Consider the following 23,930-nt stretch of genomic DNA (forward strand, 5'->3'; position numbering starts at 1 on the left):
ATCTCAAAGAGTGTGGCAAAATAGAGATCAGTGCAGTGCAAAATAAATTAATTAAAAATTGCCCAGGTGACAGCTAAAAAAGAAATTGTCAGAAGGGGACCAACATCAGAAAAGGAAATTTCTAGATGGGTTTGCAAGGTTCCCGGAGTATCAGATCCAGTTAGTTTTGATGAGACTGATATATAATAGCTGGGAGGTCTATGCATGACACAAAGACTGGAAAAAAATGGTTAATGGTAATGAGGACAAAGAAACCATACAGTGTGCCAATTGGTCAATTGGACCTATTTCAGCAATTTTTTAGGGTTTTTTTTTTTTAAACACAATGACTGCTAAGTTGTACTTACAAGGACAAGGAATGCAGGACTCATTTAGAGAGCAAAGGATATGCATTCCCCTTGGAATGAAGCAATTCCCAAAATAATTTAGAGATCAGTGTGAATGATCAACTCAGTTTGAATTGCTCCTGAGATGCTGAAATAAAAAGGATTAAAACAACCTTAGATACTCAGGTGCGCAGCAGTAAGCAGCACTTGGGAGATTAATTTATCACTCTACAAGGTATCACCAAAACAGATACTATCAGACTTGTTCTTGAAATTCTGGTATTTGCATTTTTTTAAAGGAGGTTGGAAACATGGAGAGAATAGAGAGAAGAATCACAAAAAATATTCAACGGTTGGAGAAAATCTTTTACTGACAGTGATTTAACAAGCTTAATCATTTCACTTTTCAAAAAGATCAAGTGGTGACTTGCCTACAGTGTATACGAGTTTCATGGGGAGAAAATACCAAGGCTGTCATTCATCTGGCACAGAAATGCATGGTAAGAGACAATGGCTGGAAGCAGACACATTTGAATTAAACTCAGACATTATTATGACTGATTTTCTGTATCATAAAATAATGTTACATATACCGAAAAAAAGATTTGACTATGCTGCAATGACCAGATAATGTAAGATACAGAAAACAGATAGATGGTAAACAGGGAGTATAAAAAATAAATGTGCTTACACAGACTTGTCCACATGGTTGGTCCACCATTTCTGACTCTCTAGCTGAGACTCTGAATGACATTGAATAAACAGATAAATGCTTTTGCAATGCAGATGGCTTATGAAACGCTGACCCAGAGTACAGAGTGAATGACTTTCTGCACTTATGAATGCAAATCCTCCCAATAAGACAATTATCATGCTAAGACACACTTAAAACCACAGCAGTCCAAGCATTATCAGGATTTTGTAGCCTCTAGAACAAAGAAACGATCTGCCAGAAGATAATGACATAGTTTTCCACAGTTGCCCCTTCAAACCATGTGGAACAAAATAGGGGGAAACACTAAAAAAGCATCCTTGAAAATGAGCAGTTCGTCACTGGTGGCGTGTATTACAGGCTGTTTGAAAGTTATCGTCGTAGGATTAAGTAGGAGACAATAAACAATTAAGAGAATGGATGAACTGAAGAGGAAGCCTGAATTATAAGTAGATTATGTCCAACGCAGCAGAGGGAAGTGGCCAAGGAAGGGCTGCAAGAGAACAACAGGGTCTAGCAGTAAGGTCTAGGCCAGACAGATGATCTTCCCAGAAGGGCTCTAGGTACTATGCAAAAAGAAATACTCATTTAATAGAACACAGAAAAGGAAAACTGCAAGGAATAATTGCTGCCTGTATAACTATTTTTGCAATGTACAGAGTACATTTTTAACTTACAGAGCTCATATTTAGATGTACTTAGTGGAGTTCACAGACCTGGCTGAGGAGTAAGAGGGCAGCGTTTTCCACAACTGAGAAACGATTTGCTCTGCGTGTGATTAGGAGGCAGACTAAAAACTAACATTAATCACTAGCACAAACCATTAAGGGAATTAGTGGATAAGTTGCTGCTTGGTATCTGCAAATTAAAACGAAACCTGTAGATCATCTTTAAACAATCTCAAATTACAGGGATAAATACAGGGGGAAATCTGTGAAATGTAATGGTCAGTGTGGTTGGACTAGATGAATTGATGACACATTTGTGCCTTAAGCTCTATGACTGCATTATAAATATAGTATAGAATTCCTTTTTTTTCATTACATATTAATGTCTGTAAGTTACATATTGTATCAAAAGAGTACTTGCATTAAAATGAAATACTGTACTTATTTTTGCAGTGATGTAAAAGGAATTATTTCATGAATTAAATATAAGTATTTTAAGGACCAATATTGTAAATGGAAGGTAAACAGAACAAAACAAAATGTTCCATCCTTCTCTATTTCTTTTCTCATTCTCTTATTATTTAACATGCAAAGAGAAATTAAAATGTCCAAAAATGTATGTAAACATTCACACAAGAATAATTGTTGTTTCTATGATTTTACTTAAGCCACTAATTTGCATAATAATTCAGCATAAATTTCCATATTGGATGAAAGCAAACACTTTTTCAAACTTTACCTTAAATCTAGTATACTTTTAATCCTATTAAAATTAAAAACTGTGTGGGATTCTACTTCAAGCACCCATCACATTTACTCATCTTACGACAGGGGACAAAGTACAGCAGCTCCACACAGCTGCACGTAGTGCAGTCTCTCAAGCTATCCCCGGCTAAGCCCACCTTTGGATCAACATATCTGTGCCAGCACAGTTTGCCAAGACTATTCTAACAACTCACAAGAAAACCGATGGTCTGTTAGCTCGGCTGCAGCGTCACACTACCATTGTTATACTGTCACCATGCTCAAACACGTGTGGTAGACAGGTCCTTAGATTCCTAGCGGTATGCCTGCATTGCTGATTTACTCTGGATCTGGAGTGGGCTTTGGAACAAATCCCCCAGTTGTCACCACTGTTGTGCTTTGGCTCATACTGTGGAGCAATCTTGGAGCTCATGATGTAGAAACTGAACTGGAAGATGTGCAATGTACATTCCAGACACAAACGGGCTTTCAGTCCATGGAACTAAACTAGAGCTAGTCCAAAGCGAAAAAATGACAAGATGCATATAGTGTGGATGTCAGGTCCTCAGCACCATTTTACTCAACAGATGATCTCTTATTAGTCCATACTGCTTACTAATAGAGACATAAGCACCCAAAGATTACTTTCATAAAGTTGCTTAGGTGCATAGCAGTCTTACTGACTGCCCACATGCGTATACTTACACATACTTTAAAAGCCCCTCCCAAGTCTTTCTCTGAAAATAGGAGTTGAGCCATCAAGGCAACTATTGCTTAATTACTTGAACCCCGCTGTGCTGAGTGTGACAATAGTTAAATATCCCTCTAGATCAAACCTCATGCCCCTTAATCTCACTACCTTTGCCAAGAGCACAAAAATGTACACTTCACTAAACGGCAATCTTAACTGTGAACCTACACTGCACTTATGTTTCTCTTTCATACTAACTATGGGGTTTTTTAAACATGAACAAAAAATAATAGTATTCAGGAAAAAAAAAAAGATGACAAAAAGCTTTCTAATGTAGACACATGCAAAGAAAATGAGTCTCTTATCCAAGTTAATGTTTTTAAATTAGTATTGTAAAAGTTTCCTAAGAGATCACGTATACTGTTTTTCTAAGAACTGTTTTTCTGACATATTATTTACTATCTTTTTATTGGCAAATAGAGCACATTTTAATTGATATGTTATAAAGCAAGCACAATTCTAAAATAAAAATAATGGAACAATTATTTTTCTAAAACCACGACTTTGAATAGCAATTATTGCACAGCAATTGATTTCTCTCATTGTACTTGACAAGAACATTTTGTTTATGATTATGATTATGTACTAGGCTCAGCCATCCTTACTTGTATTAACTAATATACACATGACAAGCAGCTCCAAAGATTTCAACAGGATTATCTGAAGTACAAAGCACTGTAAACATACTATTAGGAGTCTGATATGTATGAGAGCAGTATAAAATTTTTTATGTTTTTAATGATTAATTAAATTGCTCTGAATCACAGTTTTACAAACACTGTTGTAAGTAGGAATATTTCAATAATTAGCAATTCTGAATGATTCTGGGAATGAAGTGTTATGGTTCCAAATTAAATGTGTGAAGACTTAGAGGAAAGTAGTCTTGGCTAGCAATGGAGTAGGATATGCAGCTTCCAGTCCATGGTAACGCAGTGTGTGGGGTCAGGGAAATAAATCTTGGTTGACCCTGCGGAGCCAAGACGTATCGGCCAGTAGCGCTTGTTTCCTGCTCTAAGAGAGCTCTGGCTGCCACAGCCAGTGAAAGACACTGCCTACTAAGACACCATTACCGTCAAAAAAAGGAATGCCCTTCTCTCATTCTTGCTAGTCGTGAGAAATACTACCAGTATCAGCAGTTCCATGCGCTGGCTGCACCTCACACTCCATTTTCTGGAACCAATCAACTAAGAGCTGGCCAACCTTTCCCTCTTCAGTTACACATATTTTATTGTTGTACATACTTAAATACGGCAGGGCTTTTTTCCATCAGCCTAGATCTATGTCCCATTCTGAGTCAGGTTTTTCCTGCCCCTGTTGTTTTAATAAACCAATAGCTCCTGAGCTCCAACTTTTCCCCCCCAGTTTCTGCATGAAATGAAGGAGCCCAAGGAAACTTTAATTAAACTGTGAACCTTCTCATCTTAAAGCCATATAAAGGGTTCAAGCCCTCGGTTCACGCTTTCCAAACTGGAAAGTGAAATAAATGTGTGAATATGAATTAAATTATCTACGATGGTATTTAAAACTTCAAGTATTTCTAAAAATCATTTAAATGCAAATTTGTATTTATTTATTTGTCTCTCAGATGGAATTTAGACAAGTTAAGCAACACCTTTCAAGTTCATTTGAAACTAATTACATGGATAATTCTTCTTATCCAGACAACAGCAATTAAAATGCGATTTTTGGATGCAGTCCTGAAAACCCATATATTCCCATATATAAATCTTGCATGAAGTGTCTTATGAAAGTCACATAATTGCCCCTAAAATTCACTTCTCACATGTTCACAACTACCAACCTTATAAAAAGAAGAATAACAGTTAAAAAGAAATATATATGGCCTGCTACTAGTCTGGTCCTCCCAGGCAGAACTCTATGTTTGGTAAGAATGCAAGGTAAAGGATATCCACACTAGATTTTTTTAACTGTGTCATGGCTGATTAACAGGAATGGCATCTACATAGAGATGCAGTTCATAAAATTACTGACCAAGGTTTTAAATGAAGATTTACAAACATTACAAGGGCATAATGGAAATACCCTAGCTCATGGATTAAAAAATACATTCATATATAGAGAGTCAACTGAAAGCATTTTTATTTAATATATGCAAAACTTCTTAAAGATGGCAATAGAAAATCTGTATACCCTTTTCTGCAGTTCACACAGCAAAGTAATTGCCATGAACAGCTCTGCAGGTCTAGAAAACACTAATACATAGTTATTCGAAGGTGAGAAAAGGCTGACAGTGTATACAATAGCGATCAGAATTTAGAACAAACTCAACTGTTAAATGGTATTCAACAGGTATTTAAAAAAAAAAAAAAAGAAAAGGAAACCCAAAAGGATAGGTTTCAATGATTTCAGAATCCTGCATTTCAACATAGTGCTCTTCAATACCAGCCTAATGCCTATCAACTATCATCAGTGCAGACTCAAGTTATACCCCAAGGAAACATCAAACCTTTGCGAAGATTTCCACCTAGTATCAGAGCAGTCCTTTTAACTGAGGAGAATAGGAGACCACATCTAAAGGATTTCCTACTCCTGGTGCAGGAAAATACTACAGTTCTTCTTTTCATAACATCTGTGTCTTAGAGTCATACAGAAACGGAATACTTCTGCTTGGAAACAGATGTAACTGGTACTTATCTCACTTAGAATAAAATAAAAGGAAGAAGGAAGGCTGAGATGGAGCCATGGACAGAGTAATCGGGCTGTTGAGTAAAAATTCAGTTCAGAAAGTATGTCAACACATTATCCTTCCCTGGCAGGTGAGACATTGATCATTGATGATCCCAAGCTTTATAAATGAAATATTTTCAGAGACAATGGGCTAGGGGGGGACTCTGCTCCCACGTAATAAATTCCTGTTTTTCTGTACGTTAGAATCAGAGAGATTAGACGTTTTTATGAAGCAAAGAGAAGTTTGGCAGATCAGTGTAACAGACCTTTCTACAGAATTTCATCTCCCACAGGGTAGATGGATATGAAGATGAAAATTTATTTCTATCTTGGAGGACTATTATTGACTATAGCAGGAAGATTGTAAAGGAATTCCTCAGAAAAAGATCTTACTCCCTTGCCTTATGAAGAAAAATACCTGGAAAACACAAGGATATTGTAACTTTTTTTAAAGAAAAGAGCCATAAAATCTCAGACACAGCCTAGCTTTAAAGATATCACATAACTGCATCACTGCACTGGCCACTACAGGAGGCACACTCAGACATGAGCAAAAATTCTTAAGTGATTTTTTTTTTTAAATGGCAGAAGTGCTTAAATCTCAGAACTTGACAAAACATTTTTGAATCAGTAGTACTCAGGTGGGTGTGGAATTTCATATCATCTAACAGTATCTGATCCAAGCATCATTTCTTTTAGCGTATGACCTGTGTCACAGCTACATCTTAACAAGTATTCAAAGTAAAGCCCCTTTAAGAAATCACCTTCTATATGGCTACATGCTCAATCTTCCAATTTATTCCAACTCCACAAAGTTAGCACTAGCTTTTAGGTGCTTCCTGTACAACTCTAACCCAACTGTGATCATGAGATGATACTGTCGATCCGCTGCAGCTGGATTCTGTTGCATAGTTCATATCTTTTTTCTTTTTTGAGGAATTCGCATTAACTAACCCTCAGGCCACCTCTAGCTGCCCAGCCAAACAACAACCAAAAAGTAAGGAAGGACATGCGTGATCCAAGCTCACTATTACTTCCACAAGGTAAGTCTGAATTATCCCAATGACACTATTTTCTAAAATATCCAAGAAGTTTGCACCACAGCCACCCAGACCACTTATATATGTACACTGCGACTCCACTCAAAAAAAATTAAGTATACCTGTGCGAAATATATGTGAATATATATTTTATTTATATATAAAAATAAAATTATGTAGGTATTATGGGAGAAGAATGGAGTTATAGAATGTGATTGTTTTACTGCTTAGCTAAATAGCAATATAAATAACAACAACAAAAATCAAAGTGTATGAGCTGCCTTTACTCAAGTACTTCTACCCAGAACAACTTACACTGAATGGGGCAGCACAGTATTCATGGTAGGTGTTCATAGACTGATTCACCCAAACACTGACACTTAGTAGCACAATGCATGCCTGTGTATACAGCAAATTATAAACAAAGGATTAGATGCACAGGCTGAGATGCTCCAGCTGTTTTACATGCGGAGTGTAACTTGTTTGGGAAGTAATGAAGATTTATTGTAGTAAAAGATGCTTGTTGCCTTTAGGTGGCTCATTGGCTGGTAAATGGTTTTGATGGTAGCAGCCTTTCTGTTTTGAGACTGGTTTTGGCAATGGAGATCTGTAGCATTGCAGAGGAGCCAAAATAAAGGTCACAGGCAAATTAAAACGGTACCCCTGTGCCATGGAGCTTTCTGACTGGTTTCCACAGGACCACTGGATGTTGTGGCACAGAACATTTGGACTGCTCTATTAAAGTTAAGAGAAATACATGAAAGGGAAATGAGCCTTAACAAAACCAGTATACTGCCAAAAGCACGCTGTAAGAAGTCTCTAGAAGAGCACATTTAAAATTACTATTAAAAATGTAACCAAAATAATTTTGTTGAGGAAGAAGAGCAAAATTATGTAAAATAATAAACCAAAACTTCAATAATGGTATTAATAAAGCTTCGCAATTTAAGCTCTGAATGCATAACTGAAAACAGGGAGATTAAAGTATCTACGGTATCTACTGCATTTTATATAAATTATAGTTTAAAGTAAGCAGCATCAATGAATTATCAATATAAAACGTATTAGTTTATTAGTAAGAACAGCTACCACATCTGTGTAAAATCGTTCATTAATATATATTGAATGTAGAAAACCAACTTAATCCTTCATCTCCTGAGGCATAACATCCTATAACAGTTTAAAATCATCTCTGACAACTGTCCCTACAAAGCCTAGGTTTATTGGTCCTTGCTGTGCAATGAAACATCAAAATACTTCTTGAAGGTAAGGAAGAATGAAATGTGTTCGAGTGGGGAATTTGTTATTTGCAGGAAAATGATTATGAAGAAAAATTATTGATTTTTTCATTATGAACATGTGCTGAAATGTTATAGAGAATGGGGGGGTTAAATAACTTTATTAAAATAATTAGTAAAAAGTAACTATATAATGTATAAATGCACACATACATATTTTATATGTATATTTTCCTACATACATAAATAATTCATGTATATATACATAAAGCTGTCTTTTCATATTAAATATACCACGAGCCATACCAGGAGCTACTATAGTAATATATGAATGAATGATCAATTATGCGAACAGCCTTTATATACAACTAAAAAGGGAAAATGGATATAGTATACATCAGGACGCTATTTGGAAGACCAACATTCACATTTCATTCTGCCAATATAGTATCAAACAAAAGTGAACCATTTAAAAGGACTCTGAAATATATTACACAATAAAGCTCTAGATGTGAACTTTAACTCTCAGCAGTTCTTCCTTTCACCCCTTTGAAGCAGCAAATAAAGAAGATTTACAATCAAAGGGGCTTAATCTAACATAAACTGAAATTAATCTCCATAGAATAAATAGAACATCACACCCATAAAGTGTGACTATGTTTCTTTTACTCATGGAAAAGACATTCATACTTCATATAATTTTATGGTTTTGCCCTTCATGGGTGAAATACTCTATATTTCTCTCAACAAGTGATGTTGTAAATAAAAAATCCAGACCCAAAAAGGAAAAAAAAAAGTGTCCATTAAATTTGCAGACAAATTATGAATTACAGAATTTAATATTTTCTGCAGTAACTTTCAAGAATAATTATAAATTTAATATATTGTTTCTATTTAAAAATAGATGTGCTGTCAATGCAGCTTTTTTGCAATGATTTTGCTGATTTATAATAATCATTTAAGATTTTAATTTTGGGGGGGGGAAGACTAATTTATTCTAATTATGGTTAATTAGTGAATTTGGGGATGGAGGACTGCCAACCAATGCCACATTTCAGCAGCCTTCCAAACCAAAAGAGTCACATTATTTTAAGAAATTTTTTTTATGCTTTCCCCTCATTCTTTTTTTTCACTGTACTGTTTCTCTAGTGCAGATGTTATCCTTTGGTAATAACTCACAGAAATATAAAATACACTTAAGAGAGCCACCAAGCCATGTCAGCATTGTTTGGCGTATTAGACTCAAATATAATAAAGAAATTTAATAAATTGCTAAAGGATTTTTCCTTTCATTATTTAACATTTCCGATACCTTTTCCAAAGAGGTGAATATATTTGAAGTGGTAGGTGTAAAAAAATCATAAATCTCCTTATTGAATGCCCTATTAACATGACAATTTCCTGAAGACAGAGTAAGGATTTTTAGATTTCCAAGCCAAAGAAGCATCATTATTGTTCTGTAATTGCACTATATAAAGAATATAAAACCCCTGATACCACTCAACCTGGTATTTATAATTTTGACTGAAAAGACTCAAGACATATAATGAAAGAAATACAATTTTGAAACTGTAGAGGGTTTTCCTAAAATATCACAAAAAATTGAAAACAAAGAAAAACAACTATGATATAAAACATAATTGGGCCACATATGCAGATTAAGTTCAGAATTGAAAATATAAATAGATGATGTAACTACTTTTTAATGTGTAATTTTTAATGTGGCTTTTGGAGTCCACAGCAGAGTTTCCATAATTTTGCTTCTTATTGACAATATTTTTATTAATATTCCATTGAAAAAGCTCATTAGATGAATTCCTTTGAATTCCAATGTCTCTTCTCAAAAGTAATAACAACACACGGTGTATTACTTTTCTCTCTTTCTGTGATTTATTACAACTGAACACAAGGACTCCGAATTTCTCTACTGCCATAAACAGATTGCTCATTTCTTCGATGTCACTCACTTCACAGCATGCCATACCAACTGCGACTGCAAAGACAGACTGGCAGAGTGCTTGAGAAAGCTGCTTGTCACTTGCTATAACGGACAATGACATTATTGCTTAAAGGAAAACCCTAATATTTTTTACTTCCTTTTTCTTCTTATTATTTTTCTTCATCAGCTTTCGCCCCACTTCACTATATACTAACATCCGGAAACAAACTTCTGAAGTTAACTTTGCAACTGGTACATGTACCCTGTCATAAGAAGGCAGAATTGCTCCTCTTTTGAATTAAAATGACAAAAGCAAACTTTCAAGTCCATTTATCACAGATGAAAACCTGTTCTAGTTCTTTTGTTTAAAGTACAGTGGACTGTAGTTTCATAAAAAAGTGACCGGGATTAAGCACTCTAGAAGACGAATAGCCGTGAGCGCCAACGTTGTTTTAGTCTAAGAAAACAATTGACTAATCGGATTTAAGAAAATACAATATAAAATGGAGGGAATCAAAACACATACACAATATGAATTATCTGTGATGTTTCTTAGGAAACAAAATACAATGCAGCTGTAAAAAGACGCATCCCTGAAAGGAGAATATTACAGAACTGTCTCAAAGTAAGGGAGCCTGCAAAGTACTGAGTCTTCAAAAAAGACATACTTTCTTCAGGAGTCTTAGGAAGTATATTTCAGGTGCCACCTTCAGAGACCTCTGGGGTGAACACTACTACATAAGTGGCAGCTTTGATTCCAATGAGATTTTATAAAAGCAGAAGAAGTGACAAAATGTTTTTTGGAGTGCTAGACTACAGCACCATACACAATGAAGAGTGCAATTTAATTTTTTTTTTTCAGACTACAAAAAAAAGAAAAGAAATCTTTCAAATCTTGTTAAAACCACCCAAACCTTCACCTCACAACTCCCCTCTGCACTTAACAACTCCAGAACTTATTTCTAGTTATTATGAACTGAGCAGAAATTGGGATTAAGCACTTCACCAGGCACAACGAACAGCTCTCACTTACTGTATTTGATACGCACAGGAAGTGAGAAATGCACAATTTTAAATGCACCTACTTGAAGGAAGGAAAAGCCCATATCTGCTGTATATCAAGCAAGTACATAGGCCACCTTCAGATATCAAGCTGAGGAACTGTTCTGTACTTCGAGGAACAGTGTATGTTGAAATCAAAATACGGCAAGCACTAGTGCACTCACATGCACTTCCAAATGACTCAAAGGATGAACACAGAAAGAAGAAAAACAAGAACGAAATAATGGAAAACAGTTCATTCACCAAGGGATTAAATGACTCATCCGTTGTTTTGAAGACCAACTGATCCAGTGGTACTGGGGAATCTCCTTCGCTTGCAGGCCAATAACAAGTGGGTGCCTTCTCAGGAAGTATGAATAAATCAAATAACTCTACAGTGATGACAAAGTTTCCGGGCGATTCAGAGTGTGGAAGACACAAAGCTACATTCCACAACTCAAAACAATCATTTTAAACAAAAAAGAAAAACAACTCAGATTGCCCACTGCAGTATGGACATGCTTGTCCCAGTGGAAGTCAAACAACTATTTGCTTCTAAGTGAGGTGAAAACTGCTTGATGCATCACTAAGTAAAAATCAATTTTATTCTGGCCCCAAATGTAAAATCCATTTTGCTAAGATAACTTGATTTTCATGTTACCAGAAAATATTCTAATTTAGATTTCTAAGACTTCTGCATTTTCTGAGAACCCAGCCATGGTGGACATGATCTGATCCTGACACACTGCATTTTGTCTTTCCTATGAAGGTCAATATTCGATCTCATAAAGATAGGCATGCCAAAATCTCGCATTAATTTATCATCCTTTATTTTAACAAAAAGAAAACAAGAAGCCAGGCAGACACACCAAAGGATGCCAGTGAAGAGATGGAATTCACCCATTGCAAATTTACACCCAGAATGGCAGATTCAGGTACTGAAGCTCTCAGGAACTCTGATACAACCCACTGAAACGCAGCCATCCACTCCCACTGTGTGAAACGCGACCGAAATGACTGTTGTGAGATTTTGGCACACAGTCATACAGATGGGGGTGATAAATCTGGTTCTTCAGTAACTGCTGCATTTCCTAATGCAGCTCATGCTACTAGTCCTCGTCCTAACCTAACTGCCCATCCCTTCCCTCCTGCAATAAACACTGGGTATATTTGTATATTGTTTTCTCTCACTCATAGTGCTCACAGAAAGATTTGTCAGAAAGAATGTACCCCTGATCCTAAATGACTATAATTTTTCATAGAATTTCTTAAAGAACACACAAAAGAAGGATTTCCAAAGCATCCGTATTTCTTAATACCACTCTACTTATTACAAATTGGAAATTCTGTAATTCATAATAGTAAGGAGACATACTAGAAAAGCGACTAAAGTGCACAACTCCAGCCAGTCATAAAATGCATCAGTTGTCAGCTCCACCCCAAGAGCTGAACTAGAGGCAACGGAAGGAATTATTCTGAGAGCATAAAGAAGATGTATGCTCAGAGAAAGTGCCTGATTTGTTAGTGGTTGGTAGTATGTATTTGAAACAGGCTTTAAAAAAAGTTATGACGGTAGCAGTTGCATATCATTACCTATCACAAAAATACTAATAGCTAACCTTTGTCACCTGTATCGATTTCATGTTTGCCTGGTTTTTGATTATGAGACAAAACTGCATTTCTTACCAGAACTCCTGCTTCAGATTCTTGATACAAATAATTTTGCAAGAAATGTGTGAGTACTGTTATAAATTCTTAACTATAATTTTATTTAAAAGCAAGTTTAGAAATCAAGAGTTTCTTGGCTCTCAATTCTGGATTTACTCAAATCATATATAATAAAAACTAACAAATACTGAACATTGTAAATTTTTATGCATGATAAAATACAATCTAAAGAAAAAGTAAATAATGTTTTCAGAAACTAAAGATACTTCATACACCATTATGAAATGCCTAAAATGTCCTGGCCACCTACTCAGCTAAAATAACACATTCATGTGAGAACTGAAAACACTGAAAACTTCTTTATCACTTATAGTTTAGAAAAAAAAGCCAGGCTTTAGCTTATTGAGTGTTTCACTGGCCAGGGTAATACAGCAATAGACTTTCTTTAACTGGGGGGACTGCATTTCTTCAGTATAAGAAGAAAGATCATTCACATTTGCTGCCTGTGAAATTTTCTAATGAGATCTATACTGCTTCAAAGCAGGTGGAAAAAAAAAATTCACACACTTCTCAATTTGTGTGATGGCTAAAAGTCTTCAAGGCATTGACTAAAGCAACACAGATGCCACAGTTTCTATAACACTGTTAGGAAACTGTTAGTACTCTTACATATCTGACTGCGTTTCTACTCTTAGAGAAAAGGTCACTGAACCAGTAGATACAATGAAACCTTTCAGTATAAAAAAAATGAAATTAAATGGGGTTTTTTTTTGATGGGGGAGTGGCCAGGGGGAAAGACCCCCTGGCTGCTGCGCTTGCGGACTTGAGACCACCCCTCCTCACCACCCCACGACCCCTACAACCACTCGCTCCGCCGGCGAGAAGACCCCTGGAACTGGTTGGATAAGTTATTCGCAAGATGGGGTTTAAATGGCTGGTTAAAAGGACTAGCCAAGCTAGGAGGGATATGCGTAGTAGTGTTTATATGCATTTTGGTTTGTGTACCATGTTTATTACAACGTATACGAAGAATGATTGAAAGATCGGTTTCAGCAGTGTTTCTAGTAAAACAAAAAGGGGGAGATGTGGGGATGGGAACTTCAACCACGGACATTACTGAGCTTGATGAGCAAGCACTGTGCCATTGAGGCCTGAGCAGGCACGCAGGCAGAAGACAAAGGAGGAAGCAGTGAGCTGCTGAAGAGGAGTAAACAAGATGAAGGCCATGAAGGCATGTCGCCTGATGGGAAGAACCGGCCAATCCGCTAGAGCATAGAGGCGCGTGAACACGAGGCTGTAACCAATCCGCAAGCTGCAGACGGCGCGTGAAACACTTCTGTTTGCTATAAAGAGGGCCGATAAAGAGCAATAAAGGGTCTTTGGTTGTTGCCTGCCAGAGTCCGTGCCCTTAATCCCCACATTTTTTCACTATGAATTTTCATGGTCCGGAGCACTACCGTTTCTGTAATATTCTGCTTATTTTTTCAATATAACTTTTATTTCTATAACTTTTCTGTTCTAGGACATACAATAACACTATCTTGGTAGATCAAGCATTAATTGCAGATCTAATCACAGCTTTTGCACTTTTTTATGTATAGTTTTAAATAAATTCCTTACAGAACAATATTTTTAAAATAGTTGATACGTAGGGAAAATTCTAAAAATGCTTGTTATTTTGACATTTCTGATTCAGGCAGTAAAATGTGTGTTTCATCTTTTACTCTGGAACATACACCCTACAAAGGAACAGTTTTAAACTACAGTTTTGAATGGTTGTTAAAAAAAACCTGTTATTGTCAAATCTATTTGCTGATTAGGCTAGGCAGCCAGGGTGAACAGGGTTATGCCACGTGCTCAGAAATACAAAAAATATACTACTAGCTGAGAGAAATGCAAATGCATGTTTATCAACGTAGGTTGAAACATGTTTTGTTATCAAGCACATTCCAACTGTCTTTAAACACAATTATTTTCTCTGTCAATAATCCTAGCAAATATGACCTGGGTTATTACTGTTACCAACATACTTTGCACTGTTTTAATACACCCCATTCCCATCCAGTAAAAAACAAAAAAAAAACCCAAACAAAAAACCCCCAAGAAACAAACAAATAAACCCTTATTAAAATAATTCTGTTAGGCTAGAAACTGTTGAAACCAAATTTTCAGACAAAGGCTTGAACACTATCAACCACTTTGGAGAGGATGTATTGATGCTGTCTTTGGGTATGACTAACTCTGTCCACTAGTGTGAAAAAAAAAAAAAAATTAGTTATTGCTACGTTTTCCTATCAGAAATATTCTGCAGCTTGTTTGGACTTACAGTGATCCTGTAGAAACAACATCCAATTTAATATCTACTGAAAGTTTTAATCATGTCTAAACTGGAAACTTTTCATTCTAAATTTCTCAGCCCAGTTTTCTATAAAAGACACACGAAGTATTTTTCCTACATGTATTTACAACACATTGCAACTACTAGTCCGGTGACAAACAACCTGACAGTTTCTTCTTTGGATCATTTACATGGACTGACCATTTGCTAGCTCTGATGTCAGTGAAGATGCTACACTCGCAGCAGTTACGAGTTGGGAGTGTCACTGTGACATTATACATGATCGTTTTGGTTCTGTGATAAGAAAATAAATGGACTTCTAACACCCATGAAAACCCCACGCCTCTGGGCGTAACACTGAAAAAAACCACACAGAAGGTACTGGTTCATGTCTTGGAAAGAGTCAGTTAGCCAAGCAATAAGCCTGGGCTAATCTTCCCAGCAGAGTTAATTGATTTGGGAACACAATACTATTAAATAACTTTTCATACAGTCATTTCATTCAAAACCAACTCAAGCTTCTCCTCTCCTCTCCCTTCCCTCTTCCTCTCAGGTTCTGCTTTGCAAAGTGTGAATCTACTGTGTGCTATTCTTTCTGTTTCTATTTTTTTTTTAGAAACACAATATGAAACCTCCAGCTCCTAGACATCCTACCTGTCTACAGACACCTTAATACCAATTCAGTTGTAGAAGAGCACCATACAACCTTACATCAAGATTTTAAAATATATTTTGATAAATACTCTGGTTGATTTCTCATCATAACCATCGCACCTTAGCCTGAATTGTATGTGCCTTTGGGGGCTGCCCTGTCATTAAGTTTTGTACTTTGCTTGGATTACTGCAATGAACTACTCACAGCATTTCCTGATTCCTTTACGTATTTCTGTAACCAGGTTCCTAAAGTTGATTATTAACATTATGCTGCAGACAGCTGCAAGCCCCTATTGAACTGAGTGCCAGCTGAAAGCCTTGGTTATACAATTAGACTGGGGCTGAGTCAAAGGCAGTGGTAGGACAGCTGCCAGCTATCCTACAACCTTTCTCTCTGTAAGGGGGATTACATTGGCCTTGGTTTCAAATTAGCTTACTGTTCAGGCAGAGAGATCCCTTCTTTCATCAGGATCACAGTGAGTTTGCCTTTACCCAGAATAAACCATATCAGACAGACAATCATACCAGGACACCTAATGCAATATATCTATAGAGATGGCTTCACCATCAAAGAGCCTGTAGTTCACCTTTTCTAAGCCTGCATTAGGGCACAGAGCAGAAACAAAGTGCTTTTAGTCTACCTCTGCTATTTGTCAGAGGGTCCCTCTGTTCTAGCGTACTTGGACAGACGTTGCTTTCTCCTATAAAAGTTTGTCATCTTAAGGTTTGCATGAGCATCATCATTTTTTAGATCTTGCTGGCTTCCCAGAAAAAAACCCAAAAACCAAACCAACAACCAAACACCAAAAACCCAAAACACTACTAGACTGACCTTTAGGCAGCCAGCATTTTATTGCTCTGTGTGTGGTGAATGAGGAGAAACGGGATGCTTTGCATCAGCTACTAAACCACTCTCCATTAGCCAATGCATTGGGTACAGAAGACTTCAGAGTCTGCTCATTTCTGCCCCCTTTTTGGTGACAGCAATTAACATAAGTTGGTCTGTTCACAGCATTTAAGAGTCTGATTCTTCAGGTACAGTTGAGCAGCGATTAAAGCAAACAGAAAAGCTGTACTGTGAACTTGTGAAATAAATGCATGGCAGTTCTAGAAATACAGAAAGTCTGATGAACACACTTGTCTGTCACTGTTCACATTTTGCATACACTTCATGGTTATTGTGGAATATCTTCACAGCAAGATTTCAAAGTGCCATAACTAATCCCTGTACATTCAAGTATGTGACATTTTATAAGACAGCTGAACTTTTAAGAAGTCTTTCAGTGGAGTTATGTTCAGATCCTAGAATAGTTGTCCATTTGCAGTTGAAGCCAATTCCTGCATTGCTGCCACAACCAAATCTCATGCATCACCTATTGCCTTTCACAATTAATCTCTAATACATGAAAGTATTAGCAGTGATTTGGGGTGCTTTATTAAAAATAACAAGCTATTGAACAGAACCATCATTTTAAATAATTCTTTCAAAGTTTACAAAAAACTCACACACATAAATTACTAGTTTAAGTCAGTGTAGCTGGCTTCTTTTAATCACTGTAATGTACAGAACATATCTAGCTAATCTTTATGAAGTAAGTGTGAAGACTGTACCACTGAATATGAAATATATGAAAGATGCCAGCAGCTGCCTGTAGCTACAGGGCAATGGCCTGGATCCTCCACTGGTGCAAATTAGAGAACACAGTTTAAAGGCTTCCTTGCAGGCATTTCTTAAGATTAAGAAGCTGGTTAAGATACTGGTTTGATGAAAAAGAATCAGCATGATTTCAGTCAGAAGACAGAAAAAACAATTTACCTGAAGAAGGTGACAAAGAACTGCACCAGATCCATGATAGTATTGTGCTGTGAGAAGGCAATCTGCAAATAAAATAGAAGTAAATTACAACATTTTCAGAGTCAACAGCTCTTTTTAGGCTAGGGCTTTATGGCTCCAGGATGATTAGTTTCAAGTGTAATTTCAGTCTAGTGTGCACACACCTGCATTTACCACAAAGTGAGATGAGCAACTAACTTCCATGTCTTTGCCTGTGTCAAAATACAAACAATAGAGTATAGTCTATTGAAGTAAAGTTAATAGAAATATCCATGTAAAACTTCCTTGATATAAACAATGAAAACAACATGCAAACTATTAATAAATCATATTGATATAAATTGCCTTCTTTGTAGTCAACTGTTTTAACTATCACCGTTTTCCATTTTAATAACAACTCTGAAACAAGGTTTTAGAAATGACAAAAACCATCTTGTGCTTAAAATTAATACATTTAAAATATTTTAATTGCATCATATTAAAATTAATGCATATGTTAATTTTAAAAAAACAGATAAATCTGGTGCATAATAAAACAAACTGTTTCAAAGCAAATTACTTTAAAGACAAAGTAACAAATATTCTTTTAGGCTACATTTTTACAGCTTCACCAGAACATGCATTAGTTCAACTCCTTACTGTAATTTTTCACAAAGATTTAATAATTATCTCTAAGACAGCATATACACACAGATGCACATTCACACTTGCATGCAATAGAGCCTATAATTATTATTATAATTACTTTTTGCTAATGTTAAGAACAGTACTTAAGTTATATCTACAAATATCCTTAAGTCCCTGTCTTGTTCAGTTTTTCATAGTGTATAATTATCAAACTGAAGATATACAGAATCTTCTACTTTGAATTGCACAAAGTGTTTATCTAACTCTATTTCCAGCCTGTTCAAATAATTGTTGTGTTTACCACCAAATTACTCTGGTTCCCTTTCACAGCTGACTCGTGAACTTTTGAAATTATAACTCATGATACTCAAGAATTTTTTTAGAGAGTAAATCTAAATGTGCCTAGCTTAAGTAGATTGCTGTGTTTGGATCAGGGCAAAACCTATATTCTGGCCTGGGAGCCTGTGGAAAGACAAGAGGCTGAAGACCACGTGGGAATGAAGCAGGAGAGAGAAAGAACTCTCTGACTCACTACTCAAGTTTAATCTACAAATGTTTTCAGAGTAAAACTTACTTGTTTGGTTGTATGGGATATTCTTAAAAGTACTCATACTTAGAGCAAAAACACAATAAAAAGTTCTACCCCAGAAGTAATTTCAGATTTTAATCAAACATTATCTTCTAATGATTACATTAGAGTTCATGTTTAAAAGATGAACTACAGTATTTTCTGAAGAAACAGTACCATGCATCTTAGACTAATTTCAACACAGAATATTAACAAAAAGAATACATATTTTAATTATAAGTAGATCATGAAGGAGCAAGTAAATGTCGTGAATCTAAACCTGACACAAAGAACCATAATACAATTTAAAAGATTTATTTCCATGGGATTTTCATCTAGATATGAATGTTAATGTCTTTTTTCTTGTGCCTACATAGACAAGGGACAAGACAAGGAAAATTCTTTCAACCCCAGGTTTTCACTTTGGACTTAAAGATACTGGAGATGAATATCTCTTTTGTTAATCTGTATCATGCCTAAGTAGCCCTCAGTTTCACCAAAATGTCTAATAAGCCTATGGATCCCACAAATATTGTCTCTACCTTCTCTTACAAATGAAGATCGAGATAAATATCATCTCCTTCACTTCCTATGGAATAGAATCACCAAGTGCCATGTGGAAAATAGTTTTCTATGGCAAAGGACAGCCTCTATGAGTGAACACAGAATTTCCAGCATAAAACTATTTCCCTTGAAAAAAGAGGAACAATAACACCTCTGCTTTACACAGATTAACACTGAAAAATGGAACTAGGATTACTTATAGTACTATAAAACATTACTTGAAATACAATTTCAGGTGCAGATGCTAATTCTTTCATTCACTAGCATGAGATTTCTAAAAGAGAAGTTAGGACTGACATCAATATGGCAGCTACAGATACGGCTGTAGAAGCAGATACATTTCAGTAACTGTCCATGATCTATGCTTCTCTTCAAAGGCAAGCTTATAGACAGCTATCTGTCATAAATGTTATTGAACAGCTTTCTCACCTTCACAGAAACCACTAGAAAACTTTTCATCAACCGCAACAATTGAATTTCTTTTCCCCGTTTGGCTAGCATTAAAAGCTTTCAGTGGGTTTATGATCCAATACTGTTACAGACAAATTGTTGCTTTGCAACATGAATAATGACAGGTTTTGCAAAAAACTACAAAATGGATGTTTATTTTTCTTAAATACTCTGCTATAGACAACAAATAAATTAATTAGAAAATTTAAGGTGAATCAGAATTTCTCATTTTCACAATAAAGACATCCAGAACTGTACCCCAAACAAAAAAGAACTATATTCTGAGGGCTTCAAGATATGCAACAAAATAATTAGTCTGATTTCCTAACACTACCCAATTTTATTTTCCGTAGAAATTGGTTACAGTATTGGAACATCCCTTGAATGCAACCAATGTCATTTGATTTGTAGCTAACCTAAAGTTTTGTCATTTGCTGCTAAAACACTACTAGCAGATGATTATTAGATTATCAAGCTGTAATGAATTTGCTGAAACAAAAACATTACAGGACATAGAAATTCCTAGCTTTGTACTCCAGTGGGGTAAAGTCACAACTGGTTCACAGAAAAACCTAGAAGTTGTTTGAGCCTTTTGTGCATTAAAAAAAATAAATTGATACAAGCACCATCAAGAATGACAGCTGTCCTATGATTAGAGGATCTCTACCTTGAACAATGTAACAACAGATGAATTTTTGTGGGGTAGTTTGGGATGTTCTAATGGTGGTGAAACTCCAGCTATGAAGACCTATGATAACAAGAAAGAGTTGTATGCATCAACATTTTTTTTCCACAAGACAAAAATGAGTCAAGTTCTTGAGCATGCAAGTTCCTTTTGATGCCCAGAATAGAGGACTTCAAATCAAAATAGAAGTTGGGAAGATTGCTCATTTTAGTATATTAGATCATATAATATCTTTCTTGTGTGGAGTAGAGGGGATATGTCAGGGAGGAAGAAGAGTTGATAAGGTAGGCAAGTTGTAACGAAAAAGAGAGATGGATAGTTTATAACCTGTGAAATATGAAGAGATAAGCATGTGCAAGGAAACTATAATGTGCCATAAAACTGATGCTTTTGCCAAAGCCGAAGCTTTTTGTATCCTAGTCTCAAGGTTCATCTTGTGAAGGAGTTGTGAGGATCAGGACCTAGAGGTAAGAACTGCAGTGACTGTTTTATGAAAAATGCTCTATAATTAAACTCTGAGCAATTGCTTTCAACTTGGATTTAGCTTTGAAGTCTGATGCTTCTGTATCAGACATGAAGAAGGACTTGTGTGTCTGAAAGTTTGTCTAACTTTTCCAGGTAACCGGCTGCCTTAATAAATGATACAAACTTCTATCTACAAAACCCATCTTGCCATTTTAACTTTAGGAATAGTGTTATCAGAGGTGCTTTTTCTGCCTGGATTTTTATCCGGATGAACTAAAATATTGAAAAATTAATTTTCATGTACAATCCTATATGCACTACATTTGTATTCTATTAGATCAAAGCAATACCAATACACAGAATAAATGTAGATACGTTTTGAAATCTACAGTCACAAAAACTCAAAGAGAGAATGAAAAGATTCCAAATCAAAATGTGTTATATATATGTTCCAGCTCACAGTCTTAAAAGAGAAAGGTACATGAAGAAAAAGCTCATGGGTGATAACTGAGCTGTGGTGATTGCTCCAACAAGCATTACTGATGTGTCTATCTTTTTTCCCTGCCATGTTCAGGCCTTTGAAAAATATATGTTGGGGTTTTAAAAAAAAAAAAAAAAAACCATAAAACCCTGAGAAAGCACTTAAGTTCTTTATATCACGTGACCTAATTGGAAGACAAGGCATTGTGACTGCTGACAAATCTTTTATAGCAATTGAGGATTCAAAAACCAAATATCCAGCAGAATATGCCAGAGCGCACTACATACAAGGATGCATTGCAACCAAAGTTTCAATGTATGGTATTTCTTGATTTTTGATGTTTTGGTTACATGCATGATGTAGGAAATACACTTTACACTGAACAACGATGGATGGAATAGGCCTGTTGAAACAGGAACGACTTTTGAACACAGGGATTTTTCCAACCTTCAAAAGTTAATGTCTGCAGGAACATATTTTTTTTCCACTGCTCTAGATACTTCATTTTGTTTTCACCTTGACTATCACATGCAGCAATAATACAGTCCTACAGAACAATAGGTCAAGATCTGTTCCACCACAAAATGAGACAATCTTGAAAGTCTAACTTAGGGACATCTTTCATATGGAAATAGTAAGTCTGGCCTCAGAATTTTGTGTTTCAGTTTGAAAAATATAGGTGTTGATAAGTTGTCGCTGCAATTCTAACAAAACCAATACAGCAAAAGGAAGAAGAAAGGGAAAATTAGGCACAACAGAAGTGCACTAAATCAAAATTCCACACTTGCAGAAAACATGAACCTAATCCATGAAATGGTTCATATATTCAAATAATGTACACAAAGAGCAATTTTAATCTATGCTTCATTTCATGACATTATCCACTAATGTAAACTTCTATCTGCTCAGGCTCTCAGACAATGAACTTCCATTAATACAACTCTTTCATCTTCCACTGTTAATAAATTAAGAATGAACAAATAGGACAAACTAAAATAACTACATGGTAAAACTTTGGTAGATGTTCTAATTATTAAACCTGGAAACATAATACAATAAGGCCATAACCCAAACTAAACTGCCTGGACTATGTTGATTACGCATACTTACACCCTACGGAATTATTACTTCCTTCAGTATCATCAAAACTGTAATTGAATTTCTTCTTGGATAAAACTATTATACACTCCCACACTGGTACTATGTATGTTCTGAAGCAAAAGACATGGATACTGACTGGACATGAAGACTAACTCATTTTGTTGTCCATCCTCTTTTACACTTTCATGAGGAACACTTTTTGACTGAGGCAACTTTAAACAACAAATACAAAAGACAGCTGAGGAAAATATTTGTGTAGATGGGCACATTTTTGTGTATAACGTTTTTATCAGGAAAATGGGAAAGATCAAATACTGTGATAATTTGGAAAAAGGATGTCGGAAAATTTTGATACATAATAGATATTCACATTTACTGTTATTTGTATGAAGTGAAGTTTAGATATATACTGTGCAGAAACGACTGCAGAGACCCAAGTATAAGCCATTTTAAAGACATTATTATGTACTATATAATAATTGGGTGGAAAAAACCCTATGGATATCAAACTCAGTAAATACACGATTACTGAATAATTGGTAATTACATAACAAAAGATCAGTTACTCTGATTTTTTGCTTAAATATAACTACAATTATGGGGGGGGGGGGGGGGGGGGGGGGAAAAAAGGAAAGGGGGGGTTTTTTCCTTTGGAGGGTAAAAAAGGTAATGGCTGTTCTTTCACATTGGACTTTGAATATGAAGAGTGACCTGCACCAGCGAAAGGTAGATGGTAGGAAACTACGTCATTTTCCTAATGGAAATATTTAACAGGCAAAGCACAGAATGTATTTTCTTTTCTTTTGGAAAACAAAAATTCCAAGAGAACATGGTAAGAAAAGGGCAAATGTACCAACAAGGAATCCAAATTACTTCTGTCTAAATTAGAGAAACATCAAACACTTTCACATGGAGGCTAAAAATGCCACACATTTATTCTATATATTGGCTTTCCTAGAACTTGAAAAAGAAATTTTAAAGAAAGTTTATCTGAATTTTGCCATGCAGAACATGTCAAATCTAGTTACATGTGTGAATCTAGTCAAAATTAGTCAGACAGTTTATAATAATCAGCAGAGATAGGAAGGCACTTCATAGGTGAATGACTCTGAAATAGATGTGGGACTCTCATAATGCGGAATGAATTACCTGCCATTTCTCTCTGCTAACAATACAGGGAATCTATGATTAGTTTACACTACAGATCTAATGTCAAACTTAGAATATAAATAATGTTAGGTGAGATAAACTTCTCCCATAGTTTTTAAGTACTGATTGGGTATTTCTGCAAAATAACGTAATGCTAAAGTAGGAAAAGGAAATATTTCTTCTTTCTGGGATGAAATGA

At 35.7% G+C, this 23,930-nt stretch overlaps 1 protein-coding gene across 1 annotated transcript in view; it reads right to left on the minus strand.

Annotated features, from left to right (window-relative positions):
- The window catches only part of ATRNL1 (attractin-like 1), a 548,413-nt gene that overhangs the window by 235,748 nt on the left and 288,735 nt on the right, over window positions 1-23,930 (minus strand). Inside the window, exon 25 of the mRNA XM_009325920.1 lies at window positions 17,624-17,685. Coding sequence (XP_009324195.1) covers window positions 17,624-17,685 — 62 coding nt within the window. The remainder of the gene's footprint in view (window positions 1-17,623; window positions 17,686-23,930) is intronic.

This window comes from Pygoscelis adeliae, unplaced genomic scaffold (genome assembly GCF_000699105.1).
Source record: "Pygoscelis adeliae isolate BGI_AS28 unplaced genomic scaffold, ASM69910v1 Scaffold4, whole genome shotgun sequence".
Lineage (NCBI taxonomy): Eukaryota > Metazoa > Chordata > Aves > Sphenisciformes > Spheniscidae > Pygoscelis > Pygoscelis adeliae.